At 34.3% G+C, this 15,708-nt stretch overlaps 1 protein-coding gene across 2 annotated transcripts in view; it reads left to right on the top strand.

Moving 5' to 3' along the window:
• LOC145694841 (protein sax-3) overlaps nucleotides 1-15,708 on the top strand; it is a 53,563-nt gene that overhangs the window by 11,576 nt on the left and 26,279 nt on the right. For both annotated transcript variants that reach the window (XM_081771524.1, XM_081771522.1), the window contains exons 3-4: nucleotides 6,853-7,037; nucleotides 10,309-10,438. In XM_081771524.1, the coding sequence (XP_081627650.1) occupies nucleotides 6,853-7,037; nucleotides 10,309-10,438 (315 nt within the window). The remainder of the gene's footprint in view (nucleotides 1-6,852; nucleotides 7,038-10,308; nucleotides 10,439-15,708) is intronic.

Genomic DNA, 15,708 nt, shown 5'->3' with positions numbered 1-15,708 from the left:
GCAGAACCATATATTCCAGAATCTAACCGAATAGCAGTAGAAATCGCTATAAAGAAATTGAAGAAACACAAATCTCCGAATGTACACGTAATTCCGGCTGTGTTAATTATAGCTGGAGGGGAATAATTATGAAACAAGATACACAAATTCATTCTCCTTATCTGGAACAAGGAAGAATTGCCACAAGATTGGAAAGAATCAATCATTGTTCCAGTTCACAAGAAAGGCGACAAAACTGACTGTAATAATTATCGAGGCATTTCTCTTCTGTCAGCATCCTATAAAATCCTTTGAAACATTCTATTAGCAAGACTGACCCCATACGCAGATGAAATTATTGGAGATTATCAGTGCAGATTTAGACGAAATCGATCAAATATTTACCATTCGACAAATACTCGAAAAGAAGTGGGAATACAATACCCCGGTACATCAACTATTTATTGATTTTAGAAACGCTTACGACCTGGTTAGGAGAGAGACATTGCACAACATTCTTACAGAACTTGGAATACCGAAAAAGCTAATTAGATTAATTAAGATAGCGCTTCTTAACCTGGGGTCGTGAGAGGATTTCATTGGGGTCTCGGATATAAGTGTTAAATATAGAATCTAATACTGGAAAATATTTTTAAATATTATTTTAATTTTGTTCTGATAGGCATATTTTTATTTTTATATGCATACTGTTAAGAACAACAAAAAATACGTCTACTAAACATTTTCAACCAGTGCAAAGTTGTTTACAAATCAATTGAAATAAAGGAAGTTCTATATCAAAGTAATGAGAACAGCATACTGTAATACCAGAAAAATACAAATGCAATCAAAATTGAAAGCTAATAAGATACATGGTGTGATGAGCATGGTATGATTTTACTAGTGCGGCTATGTCCGGTTCAATCTTCGTGACGCACATTATCAAGTCATTTAAAATACCAATAACTTTTTTAACAACTGTCCAAGTTTTTAAAACCAAAATTAGAAATCACTATTTTTTTTTATCACCACTTTATGACCCAAAATTAAGGGAGTTGTGAAGTTCTAAAATTTTCAAACGGCCTCCATTTTGAAACAATATGACGGATCGGATTCGATATTTGTAATATGAATGGACTGACTAAATTTTAGTTCAATCCATTCGCTTTTAGGGAAGTTATTGTATCCATATATACAAGAAATGGATTCTATTATTATAGAAATACATGGATATCGAGTGAAATCTCCGCAATAGGTATATTAAAAATCCCACACAAACTTATTACAAACCAGAAATTATAAGGGGGTCGCTGACTAGAGGATGTGATAAAATGCGGGTCATGATAGGAATTAAATTGAGAACCACTGATTTAAGATAGTTTTAAATGAATCTTAAAGTAAAGTCCGGGTAGGAAAATTTTTGTCCAGGAGCATTCACGTCGAGAATGGCCTGAAACAAGGATATGCGTTGCCACCATTATTATTCAACTTTGTCCTGGAATACTCTACAAGGAAAATAAAAGATAGCAACCAGGGCCTAGAATCGAATGGTGTTCACAAGGTTATGGCGTATGCTGATGATGTAAATTTAATAGGAAATGATAAGAGAACAATAGAAAGAAATGCAGAGATCTTATTAAACTCTTGCAGGGACATGGATTTAGAAGTAAATGCAGAGAAAACTAAATAGAAGTCTTTCGGAATCGTAATACAGCAAATTATGGATGCGTTATAATATCGAATAATACTTTTGATAAAAGCTCGCGCCGTGTGGACTTTGTGGTGGACAAACACCGTGCTCGTGCGTTTTCGCGGGGTTCTCTCGTTTCGTCCCACTTTCTTCATTCTACCATTTCACTCATATCTCATCATTACCATCTCCTTTAGCCTAACCGGCATAACCGTGGGGCGTAAAACTTAAAGATTTCATTTTTTATTTCATTCTTTTTAACTTTTGATAAAGTGGATACTTTCAAATATCTAGAATCAATATTAACAGACGAAAACCATATTCACGAGGAAATTAAATGTCGACTAAAAGCAGGCAATTCGTGTTGCTGTTCGGTTCAAAATCTCGTGTCGTCGTGAATTCTCTCGAGGAATTTGAAGCTTAAAATATATAAATCAATAATCATGCCTGTTGTTCTGTACGGTTGCGAAACATGATCGCTTACTCTGAGGGAAAAACATAGACTGAAAATGTTTGAAAACAAGATCCTGAGACGAATATTCGGACCCAGGAGGAACGGGAATGGAAAATGGCGGAAACTTCATAACGAGGAACTACATACAGTTTAACAAACATTGTTAGAGTCCTCAAATCTAGGAGGCTTAGATAGGCAGGTCATGTAGCCAGGATGGAAGAAAGTAAGAACGCTTGAAAAGTCTTAACTGAAGACCAATCGGAAAACGACCAGATGGGAAGACAATATTAAGATGGATCTGCAGAAATATGAATACAAAATAGAAACTGGATCCAGTTGGCTAAGGATAGAAGTCGGTGGAGAGCTTTTGTGAACGCGACGTTGAACCTCCGGTTCCATAGGCCATAGAGTTAGTTAGTGTAGTTATTTGTTAGTGCGTTATTAGTTAGTTTTTATGCTATTGTAAAGCATACTACCTTAATGAATATGAACGCAGGACAAACAAATTGAAAAGCGGACTCCGAAATCTAATATGGAAGCATTTGTATGTATGTTTATGACCCATAAACTTGAATACGCTCTCAAGACTTGTTTTACTTTGTATTGATGTACCTTTGATGAGCAAGTGGTTAAAGGCGCGTGATTTCTAGTCCGATTTGTGGCAGAATGCCTATCTCAGGTACAAACCCGAACAGTAGGTCGGATCCATTTTTAATAGTAGGTATCATCTCATACGCCTCAGTGTTAAAATGAAATATTAAACTCTGTAATCAATCAATAAAATAATATTTTCTGTTAATGATCTAGTATCTATGTTTTCGTCAAGAATTAGGAATTAAGATTCCCGGAATGTAATTTTCTACACTTAAAACGTATATTTACGTGACATTATTCTGAGAGCAATTAATATTTAAAGTTTTTATTTTCTAGAAGTTGAGCTTCATCTCCGATCTGGTGAAAAATGTTCGTTTTTCTTCCGAGTTTCTGATCACAGTGAGGTTATTTATTTCACACATGGATACACGGTTACCCATTCGAGCATTTTAGACATATTCGTTTGTTTTTTGTATGTTACAAAGAAAAGAATGAATACTAGCAATGACACGAGCGTTTTTATTACACTCATCATAAAGTTCTCAGGAGGTATTATTAATTTTGTACTTGATTATACGCTTCAACGGAGTATATTACATAATATCTTCGTAAGGTATTAAAAGATGACAGAGATGTTAAATATATAAGAGTGAAAGGACATTTACACATTAAAACAAATAAAATATTACGTTTTTCAGATTTAATCATACTTAGGAAAGGTAACAAATTAGTAAGAATATATAGTGCAGCACATGCGATATATTCAGAATAGATCCGCACATTAACACACATTTGAAGAACTCCTTTATGAGATTATACTGTATAATTTCTTCAACCCAAGGTCAATGAACAAATAAATCTTATTCTAGGCGTAAAATAAGAACAATGACTATGAAAAGTACATAGTTAAAAGAAATCCAAAATCGTTACAAACATTACAATCGTATCTTTAATCTTAATACGGTAAAAACATCTCTTCTTAACACAGAAATCGTTATCAAATTTCAGTGATAGTACTGTGTAACGTACTACAGGGTGTCTATCGGTCACGAAAGTCATGGAAAAATCACGAAATCAGAAAACGGTCACGAAAGTCAAGAAATTTAGCTTTTGGGTCACGATTTTTTAAAAATCTGTACAAATATAAGTATAAACTGGAAAATTTTGTTCTATAAAAGGTCAAAATTCACCACGAAAAATTTCTATGGTCGGCTTTAGACGCGTACCAAATTGCAAGCAAAGCATTCTTCTATCGCATGCATGAAAATTCGGCCTAATGTGTACCCAAATTCGCTCTTGAAAATGTTAGTAAATGTTATGGTTTGGAAACGAAAAGGTCACGAAATTTCATTTTGGAATTTTAGTAGACACCCTGTACTAGTCTCAGAATAAATACGTTGGGATGACGAAAAAGAAGTACCCTTAAGTACCCAGCATTATCCAATTGTGTACGATTCGGAAAAAAAAAAGGTCAAATTCTTTCAGAAAACTATCCTATGGTGACCATTGGAGTGAAGGTACAAATTTAGAATATGCAACTTCAGAAATAATGTTCCATATATACAGCTATAAAGTTGTCAATTTACTCAGACTGAGACCGAGTTTGACTGCCGGTGGGAAATCATGGGTTCGTGTCACATGTTATATTGTAGGTACACGTCTCATATAGCCTCGATACCTTCTCCAAAGGGACGCTAAACGTTAATCTTAACCAACTTTTCTTAGACCAATCGTGAACGTTTGTTAATAAATTGAAACAAGTGGGACTAAGAAACAAAACGAACTCGTGCTTCTTATCGAAATGCTTGAAGGGAAAATGGGATAATATCTACGTAATACTAAGTTGCTTGTAAATCACTAATTCAAAATCTCAGATTTAGTTGTGTTACAATTTTACATTCTTTGTTATAGTAGCATTGACATAAAAGCGACTTAGAAATTTTATGTGGGATCCGAACTATCCGTACTTACACAGGACTCTTTCTTTTACTAAGGGTGGGAAAGCTACTTTATAATCATACAACAACTAAAAATGAGTCATATCGTATTTTATCTTTTGTATTTATTATTATTAAATTTGATTAAGAAATACATATTTTTACACTTCTTGTTATTTGCTAAAAGACGCACATCTGCGGTAATTAAGATTCAGTCTGTGAGCTGTGTTCGTCGATTTAATCTGTTGGCATTTGCATGTTTTGGGTGGTGCCATAAGTATCTTAATCTTGCTTTCATAGTCATTATTCGTGGTGATCGTTTCTGCATGTTTAAAATTGTGAATTTTTAAGGTGAAATTAAACTAATAGTAATATAATATTACGGTTTAGTAGAGTAAGGTGATGCTTGGCACGTTAGTTGTGTTTCTGACTTAAGTTAATGTACACATTAGAGGCATAATTGCCTATTTGTCTGATATTATTTAGATGTTCGAGAGTTACCTTCGTCTGTATGAATTTATTTATGTGTGACGATAATGTCATGTAAACTAATGAACTAGAATTCATTGAGATCTTGAAACCACAGTTAACAAGTTGAGACTTTTTTTTTTTTTTTAATTAATGACAGAAATGTATGTCAAAGATTCTGTTTTCTTTAACTGTAAATTTAGAGTGAAAAGTAAAATTAAATAATTTTTTAAGTCCTCTTTAAGTTTTGAAGGATAGGGGCAATTAATTTCAAATTACATCTAGCGGTCTGTGTCAGGTGCGGTGTTTATTGATATACTTATTGAGAATATCTCTGAGATTTCTTTCAAGCGACAGTAAGAGAGAAGAAAGTATGCTAATCTTGGGGGAAAAAAATCGAGCTTATTCAAGATTACAGCTGATTTACACATTTCATTGCTTCTGCATACAGAAAAAGTTGTTTTTGGATGTCTGACCGTCTGTTCATTGCGATGCACACTCATGTTCAAAATTATTGTCGCATGTCTGTAAATATGTTGTTGTAGGAATATAATTTGATAACGAATTCGCCCGGTATTTCTTATAATGTTAGTATGTGTATAATCGGCAAAAACATGTATGTGGCAAGTTTCATGTCAAAAGAGCAGTAAATAAGAACAATGAAACGAAAATGAAACTTTCTTGTCCATTTAGCAAGATTTTGTTTTACTTATTCTAGTTTTCGTATTTATATTTCTTTTCCTATGAAATTTCCCACAAATATATATTTTCCGATTATACACATAGTATCAGTATTAAAAGTACTCTGCAAAATCATTATCATATTATATTCTTACAAGAAGACAGTTAAAGATATGCGACAGTCACTTTGGACATGAGTGTACATATACACTCGAGGCTTTGCCGTTCAGCGTGGAAGCAAATTTTAAGAGTCAGATTTTCTTCTTACCCCTAAAAATAAGAGTATTTTACTGAAGGATGAAAGAAAAATATATTTTACAGTAATCGGCTTAACGATATTGTTACTTTTCATAAACGAATATTTCATTAACAGTTTTTTTAAGGAAAATTTCGAAGTAGTATTACTCTTGGACGTGAGTTTTTTTTTTTTTTTTTTTGAGTGATTTTCTCAAACTACTCTGGCGAATTTGTTCATGCTGCTGTTGAAGCTTAGTGTCCCTCAGAACCGAGACTATATGAGACGTGGACAAACAGTTTAAGAGGGAATCAGAACCATCGTAATGCACTCAAATTTATAAGGCTTGTGATATCACATACACCAAAGAAACACGCACTAGCCACGAGACCAGCAGAGAGGGTGTGGTTTTGTTCATGTTTCATCAGTAAGTATTCATTTAACTCTTACAATGCGTACTAAGTGATTTCTCGTGAAAAAGTCCATAAGAGATAGTTTACTCTCGAGGGAGATATTTTTTCGGGAAATTTTCTCAGATACGACTCAGGCGATTTTTTCATATTTTATTAACAAGTAAACAGTATGGCATAAGTCATTCTCGTAAAAACATCTACGTAATGTACTGTTGGAGCGAGTTATCCTTGGACATTTTTTTCCGAAAATGCTTATTATAATTCTATACATATTTCGTTAATAATTGTTAGCATATGAACTACAGCATTACATGATTTAGCTTAAGAAATGGGAATAAAAAGGTTCTGTGAAGTGGCCTATGCATTGTATTTATGTACTAATTAATCTATTCCTATTTCAGCTCCACCACCTCCATTGACTAACGTGACAGTTCATCCCTCGACGGTGCTGGCACTGCTATTGTGGGATGTCGTAGATGATGGAGGCTACCCTATTACCTACTTCCAAGCTCGCTATCGGCTGCAGTCAAGCAAAGGTGAAAAGGAATGGCACCATGTAATGCCGGAACATATCAGTCCTAACGTGGTAAGTACCTTTTTGTATATGTATGAGCGTATGTAATGTAAGATGCAGAGTTGGCTGGTTTAAACCAACTGGTTAAAAAAAAAAAAAAAAAAAAAAAAAAAAAAAAAAAAAAAAAAAAAAAAAAAAGCTTAAAATCGTGTGAACTTTATTGTGACGTTTCCACATATCAAACTACATTCGTTTTATCTACTTTTCACCTTTTAATCAAGGTGTCCTGTATTCAATTCTCCGTGGAACCACAACCCTTCTTTCAAGTGTAAACCAAGTAGCGGTTTGGGTGTTCCTTTAAGCGAAAGTCTTCTCCTTGATAACCGCGGTATTTCATAAGGATGTTAAGTCTAAACATACGAAACGAAACCAAATTATATATATTTCTGCTTGTCTGAATGCCTGTTGTTTTATAAAGAAGCCAAGGTTGCTTAAATATATTGACAAAATTTATCGACTGCCTACGTAGCTTCCAACATTAGGCTTGGATTGGATTTTGTTTTAATTTTATTGAATGATATCTACATGCTAAATTTGTAATTTAATACCTGAGTTTTAGCGTACTGATTATGATACGTTGACCTTAAATTTTTACATTCAAATATATTTAAAGTAATAACGGAATTTTCCCAATGGTTAAGGCAGGAGTTTCCCGATTTATATATAATTCTGTATAATGTTTTTACTTGTGTAACTGTGTATCTTTTTGTCCTTCTGAAACGACTCTTGACAATTATATTAACAAGTATGTAAAGATCAGTACAACGTATTTTTATCAGGAGTCCTTCGTGAGTGAGTCGGCAGACTCATCGCATTTGTAACCAATTAGTCCCGGTTTCGTGTGCAAGTGGACAGTTTCTCTTGGATGTAAGTCGAGAAGCGGTTTGGATTCTGCTTTAAGTTTATGTGACCCCTTCCAGCATAACTCTATTGTTGCATAATATCATCAAGGCCAAACAAACTTATTTCTATCCATATGTAATATAAATACATAGAGCAAATTATTTAAACCAAAAATAAAACGGTTTTTTTTTTTTGTTGTTGTTGTTGTTTTTTTTGTTTTTTGTTTTTTTTTTTTTCAATAAAAAACATGTTTTTTGCCAACCCTGGCAAACATTAGAAGATGTCATGCAGAACTGAAACTACAATGAATCTTTGTTTGAAGTTAAGCTACTAACTGCTAATTTCGGTATTTTTCTGTTTTGTGTTTTCACCTTGTGCAGTCATTCAAAATAATTAGTTGCGATGTGCCAAATTCATCTGCTGTTATCCTGCGCATATTAAATACTTTTCTTTCTGTAATTATAAACACAGATGTTGCAGGTTGAATTCCGTTACTACCTTGGTATCATTTTTATACATCAGAATTTAAATATAAACCACAATTAATTGAGATTATTTTTGCAGAAATATTGATTCAAGCCATGCACTTGTAGATATAATATATATCAATTAGATCGTTTTAATTGAAAATTTCTAAGAGAAAAATAATTCGTTAAATGGATGTCATGACCATATAACTTCGATCAAAAGTATTCGTAAAGAAACATTATTCTTCACACCTTGTATCTTATTGATGGCTTAGAGCGAGATGTATTTATAACTAAATTTACACTGTATGATCTTTACAGTAGGAACTCATGGTGCGTGATATGTAGTCAAGGACACTATACCATTAAATATCGACGCCACAATCGGTGTCCAGATAACGAGATCTCCTGGACAATAATTGGCTACATTTATTCGCCTCAAGTATATAGAATGACGCGGGTAATGCAAAGCCATTATCTCGGAAACAGACGCACTTGTTAATTATTCCTATTCTGTACACAGTGCGGCAATTAAGACTGTATGAATAAATGAATAACAAGTAAATCAACTTACTTTCAGTATCCATTGCACAATGAACTACTATACTAAAAGAAGAGATAAGACTGGACACTATGAGACATGGAAGAATCATGCTATTAGCTATGGAGAGAATAGCAGAAGGAAAAATACCTAGGGGAAGCACGCGATTGAAATATCTGTATGCTGACCAAAATAATACAAGATATAAGGAAGAAAAATTACTTGGAAATGAAAAGGTGGCTTGGAATAGGGAAGAGGAGAAAACTATGTCAAAACAGTCGACAGATTGCTGACCTAAGGGGAAGAAGGTATAATTCTAACATAAACGAAGTCACAGAAGAATGCAGATTAATGACGGAGAATACACGCTACTGCTCAGTACAAAACATATTAATATTATAGTGACGATGGAATTAGAAATGAACATTTGTAAAGACAACTCTGCCGATCATATTGTATGAATGTAAGTTTGTTGCTGGTATGATGGGAAGAACGGACATTGAGAATTTTCAGAAACAAAGTTTGGAGATTAATATTTAACACGAAGAAAGTAGCGGGTGAATTTAGATAGCTACACAACGCTGAACTTCACAAAACCTGCCAAGAAGAATTTATGTGGGTAATATATAAACATTATGTTAGGAAGATGGGAGTGTGTTGGCTTGGAACGTGATAGATTCTGGTTAAGAGATTTTATTTCTGCAGCAATATTTTTGCAGGTTCTTTAAGGTATAAAATGAGTTCATGTGGAAACAGAGATAAGTAGATTCAAGTTCTAGTAAGTAGTGTAATATAAAATTCATAGTTTCAATTTCATTTATGGCTGAGACGGAATTAAGTGCTTTTGTCAGCAACGTTGTGTGGCTGAAGTACCTATATTCTCCGAAAAAGAAGACTTGATAAACTTTAATACACTAAAATTTTCGTTAGTTTTATTTCACACCTTCTCGGTAGTTGGGAAGCAGTTTAGGTTACATTGGCTGTTGTTTGAAGCCGTGTATATAAAAGATCTACTAATCGTACTAAATACTGATTCCGGCAATCTTGATAAAAGTTGAATTCATTAATGCATTCACCAATATACCCTTCCCATGCTTCCACCCGTTAAGGAATGCAAGGCGATATATATATATATAATATATATTTAAAAGGGAGAAAAAGTCCAAGAAGAATTAAACACATCATGTATGTAGTGTAAATGGGAGTTTAATTCAGTTTTTCTGATTTTATCTTTCGTCAGTTACCTTGATTCACCTTGCTATCATTTATAAACTAAACTGACTTCAAACTATCGAGGGTGTTTCAATACTAGATAGGATTAGTAGATGCGTCATTTATTTTTCATTAAACTTTTAATAATTCACAAAATAATTATGTTATAAGAATTCTTCGAAAATATAACATCCAATGTTCTATTTCAATTTGTTTATAGAGGCAGATAGATGTTTACCATCTGCATCCTAACTCAACATACTTGTTCCAAATTTGGGCGAACAATCAACTAGGTCCAGGCGAAGTCACACAAATAGAAGCGAGAACACTTCACAATCCCGAGGAAATAGGTAAATAGATTCAATGTAAGGTATCACATATTTGTTTTGAGAAATATTTGGAAGATAACGAAAGAAAGTATTATTTACTTCTGCTTCTGATCTTTCCAAGTATTTCGTTCTGTACATAGAATAGTTCAGCTGTCATTCGATATGAATGCTGCTTCCTTTGTGAAGGGTGTTTTTATAAAGAGGTGATGTGTTTATGTGCTGTACCTGTACTTCACATTAATATAAATACACATACATCTATTGCTGATTAACTGTAAATATTTCTAAATTCCATATCATGTTTCTAACGGGAATATTATACAGGAACAATAAATAATAAAGTAACGAACGTTCTAGTTAGGTCACTTTATTGCGCTGTTATTCGCCGGTATATACATTCAATATGATACATTTAACATGCTTTGCTGAATAATATATGTTAATATAAGATTTATATGTTAGTATGATACATTACTTATACCTGAAATTGTCTTGCTAGAATAATAAAATCTTTTGTCATGCTACACTTTTACACATCTGTCCCCAAGCACAGACACTTTACGTAGTCAGAACAAATACTGGAGCAAGTCAATGCACAGACAGAGCTCTCTCGTGGCAAAGGGGTTAGCGTACGCGCCTTTGACGTGGAAGACCCGGGTTCGATTCCCGGCGGGAGCTCATGTGGTTCGATTCCACGTTAATCAGTAGGTCCACGTTTCATATAGCCTCGCTGCTGAACGGGACGCTAAACTAGAATCAAATCAATGCACAGACACAATAAATATCACTAACAACAAGCAAAAAATGAAATTAATATGAATAAGAAAAATAAACATACTAACGTAGTCAAAAGACTCAGATCTTCTCGTGATACAGGTTGTTACAAAATAACTGCACCATTTGTGTGTTTTCATTTACCTTAGGAAATTGTTTATTATTTTGTCTAAAGTGGCTGAAGATATCAAAAGATTATTGCACATTTGATTTTGATTCATTTTTATTTGTTCCTGCTTATGGCCTTTGTGTCTTCTTTGATCAATACCAGCAGCACAGTATGTTTGCAAATGGATGCCCTCGTATGTACATAGGTGAATGTTGGACCATTGAACATGTCTCATCAAAATTTGTTCCGTACGTGAACTTTCTTTTTTGTGAATTGTTGTTTACGATCTGTATCTGAGGTATCAGTGATTTTCTGATTATCCTTTCAACAATTATTGTGTTCACGTACTGAAAATAGGCGAAGTATTCGACGACACATCCCATTGTAAACAAGAGAAGATACTAGCATGCATCATGATGGCATTTCGCAGCGTCAAATTGCAAACGAACTGCATCGTACAATAGTTGGTAGGATTATTAAAAAGCAAACGATGTATAATAAATCGCTTTTGGTAAACAAATGGGGCCAAAAACGAGAAATAGCCCTTGCTTAGACAGAAAAATGAAGGCGCTAGCTATGACGAGCAGAGTATCTTCTTCACGACAAACTGCTCATACTGAGTCTGGTGATATTGATGTTAGTGTAAGCTATGTGGCAGTTGTTTAATGGCTAAAGGAACAAGGAATTGGAAGAGAACGCCACTAAAGAAGCCGATGCTTAGCGCAAATCACGGAAGAGCCTGGGAACATTGATTTGCTCTGGTGAAAAAAAAAAGTGTAGGGTGCTTGGGAATAACAGTGGTATCCAACTATGGGTGAGAAGTTGGGAAGAACTTAATAGTAATTGCATTTCACCAATGCAAAGAGAGAGAGCGTCATAGTGTGGGGGTGTTTCACGTCGAAGGGTGTCTGAAGACTAGAAATTTGCAACAAATCAGTTAATGTACACTGTTTACATGGATATTTTAAACCGTAAACATGTACCGACAGCAAAGAATAATTTCTCACGAGAACTCACGATTATTTCGTATTTTAAGGCTTTCAGAAGAAGTTTTTCTTCCAAACGAGGGGAGAGCTTATTAAACCTGTGGTACGGGTTTGGTTCCATGATTCTTGAGCCAATCTCTCATATATAGCATGCCAAAGAGATTGGCTACTTGAAAACTTCATATGGGAAACACACGAAATACTGAATGCTGTGTTTACGTAATTTTGGCTTGCATAATGTAATAGTAGATTTCAAGAAAACCCGCATCCTTTTTTATGTGCATTAATAAGATGTTAATATACGTTCATATACAGTTTTCTAAAACAATTACGTTCAAGTATTTTGTATTATATGAATATTTACAACTTATTATTACGTAATAAATTGTATTTGAACTATGTTTTTAAATATGTAGTAGATAAAACACGAAGCAATTAATATGAAACAATTTAAATGTATTGTGACTAATATCCTTCATAATATATGAAGGATATTACAATATGCAACATGTATCTTTTTTTTTTTCTTGGGTAGTGAAGTTAGTTTGTATCGGATTGTAGATTCTAGGTTTAAAACTTAGTATAGGGGACGCGATGGGTCAGTGATAGAACACTTTACCTCTGGTGCGTGGGGGTCTCTGGTTCGATCCCCGGTAGAGAAAATTTGTAGTGGACAACATCGTGTCCGTGGGTTTATTCGCCGTACTTCCGTTTCTTTCCCATTCTCATCCCACCGATTCTTCCATTATCATTCACTTGAGTTAATCATCCATCTCCTTTAGCCTAACAGACATAAGTGTGGGACGTTAAACTGAAAGATTTCATTTCATTTCATAGAATTATAAGTGTATTATTTTGTAATGTAAAATATAATGTATTATTTTGTAATGTAAAATATAAGATATGAAAGATTGAAATAAAACATTAGATGCAGTCAAACGCTTTAGTTAGTGAAGGCTAGAAATTTCAAAAATGCAAGCGTTTGATATAAACAAGCCATGGCTTGTTCGACTTCGATTAATCGGAAGTTCTAGATATCATTATCTTACCCTTAAGTGTATGTAATGTAATAAGAAATGAAACAGAGTTCAGTTGCATTTGTATTTAATTCAAATTATTATAAACTAGAACTTAATAGTGTTATTCACAGAACACATTCTTAGTAAAAGCAGTAAAATTTTTTTGTCATCAAGTGGAAGCCACCTAGCACAAGGAGGAACTAAATGATCCCAGTGTATGAGTTAATACACTAGAAATCGCTGACAGCACATCTCTTCTAGTATATTAAAATTCAAACACATAATACGGTTTTTAAAAATTTTGAAGTTCAAACTAATATTAACTGCTTGTAAATGCAAAAATCTGAAAGTGTACTGATGTCATTTTAAGTAAGAACGCTTCGCATACATAATCCAATTAATAAAAGATGCACTACAGTATATGTGTGTGTAGAGGGCATGCCGATCTTAGTTTAAAGGTACAGCATGACGAATATAGTTGTGTGTGGATCACAGTTGGTGCCTCCAATGCGCGGGCGACACAAACGAACGCCTGTTTTGGAGTTGGAGTGCGAGAGTGTGGAAGATTGTTCTGTAGAATTGCCGTTCACGTGAGTTGTGATGATAGTGATCTATCGGTAATATACACAAAAGGAGGCAGTTTTTCTTCCAACGGATGTGCTCCCAAGACTCATCGGAGAGTACCTGGACAGAAGATGCTTCGGGCCTCCCTGACTGACGGAACGATGTCTGCCAATCAAACCAGAGCCACCATGTTCCTCTTCATCCCATTTAAGCACACGAACATGGAACAGTTAATTGTTAGATTCCAGTCTGCCTTCGCACGTTACTTGCAATTCTTATCGCCGAAGATTTTCAGTCTTCAGTTGTGTCAGGAGACTGCAATGATTAGGGGAGTGGAGGGTGTTGGTATTCAACGATGGAAATCATCTCTGTGGTCGTGTACAGGGTGACTTTTTAAATTTTGACGTAATTTTCTCGCCACTAAAATTCTATACACTAGCCGGCTATCCAATGTGAATAGCCAAACACTTTAATCTTTAATTTTTAAATTTGAAGTGTAAGTGTTAAGATTCGTGTCTATCAATAATGTTATCAAAGTGCTAGGAATTTAGCTTTATGTGCAAAATCTTAAAAAAAGTTTGCTGAAAATGTTTATTATTATCAATTAGTTTTTATTTTTTATTTTATTTTGTTACATAACAGTACAAAGTGATATATCGTTATTCATTAATATAGTTGTTCTCGGGCAATCAGCCAGGTGAATGCTACGTCGTCCAACATTTCGAGAGCCGACAACATTGTTCTCGTCTTTAGGGTAAAGTATGAGAGACCAAAAACAGAAGCCTTTATTATATAGGTGCTAGCAGGAAGGGGGTGGAACTTGATTGGTCAGTGGCGACGTCCAATCAGAGTCAGTATATGGCCTCAATTGTGATTGGCTGGTTGACTGAGTTGATTGGCAAGCCCTGATGGGTTGTTTTATGTACGTTTTCTTCCAATAAGGCGAAGCCATGTTTGGCTGAGTTGAAGACCAGTATCCCTATTGAGGTTGCTGCCTTCTAGTATGTCTGTTGTTTCTTTCACTTTTCTTTCCTAGTACCTGAACATTTTGCTATCAAAATTGAAGACCTCGGTGCAAGAATTGGACAACTCCAATTTAAAATATGGTGGAAAATTGGAGCAAAACATTGTTAAAAATCAATTTATTGTACTTTCACCTCCAAACTTTTTGTAAAGAAAGGATTTACTCTCCTGTAATAATACCTTTCTGTACAAAACGTTTGGAAACTAAAATAAAATAAATTGATTTTTAACAATGTGTTGCTCCAGGTCTTCAATTGTTTCAGAAAAAGAGATGTTTTGTTCTTCAGTTAAGCAATGCTATGCCAATCCTGATTTTTCTGCTTGCTGTCGTTTGATGTAATCGGAATATTCTTTTCGTTGATTTTCAGTTGTACGTTCTGTTCAATATAGGCTTTCTTACATTCACATGGAATATGGTACACTCCGATATGTGAATATGGGTAAGTCTATATTAGATAAAAGCTTGTAAAACTTTGAATAAAGTTTTCTGTTTTTGGTCTCTCATATTTTACTCTGAAGACGAAAACGATGTTATCGGTTCTCAAAACGTTGGACGACGTAGAATTCACGTGGCGGATCGCTCAAGAACAACTATCTTCACCATGACACTAGGAAAGTTTCAGTTCTTATCGTTATTCATGTTATTCATTTGCGATCAACAACAAAGAAATGAAATTACTTTTAAGTATTATCTACTAGAAAACATCCATTTATGCCTGTTGTATTTGAAATGATGTTCGGAATTTCTGGTTTTCTTTATAAGCATTGATCCCACAAATACCTTAAGATCATACATTTATCAAGAGTGTATATTAA

This window comes from Thermobia domestica, chromosome 9 (genome assembly GCF_964235325.1).
Source record: "Thermobia domestica chromosome 9, izTheDome1.hap1.1, whole genome shotgun sequence".
Classification (NCBI taxonomy): Eukaryota; Metazoa; Arthropoda; class Insecta; order Zygentoma; family Lepismatidae; genus Thermobia; species Thermobia domestica.
Note: the sequence above shows the minus strand (reverse complement) of the source record. Positions and strands in the feature narration are given on the sequence as shown.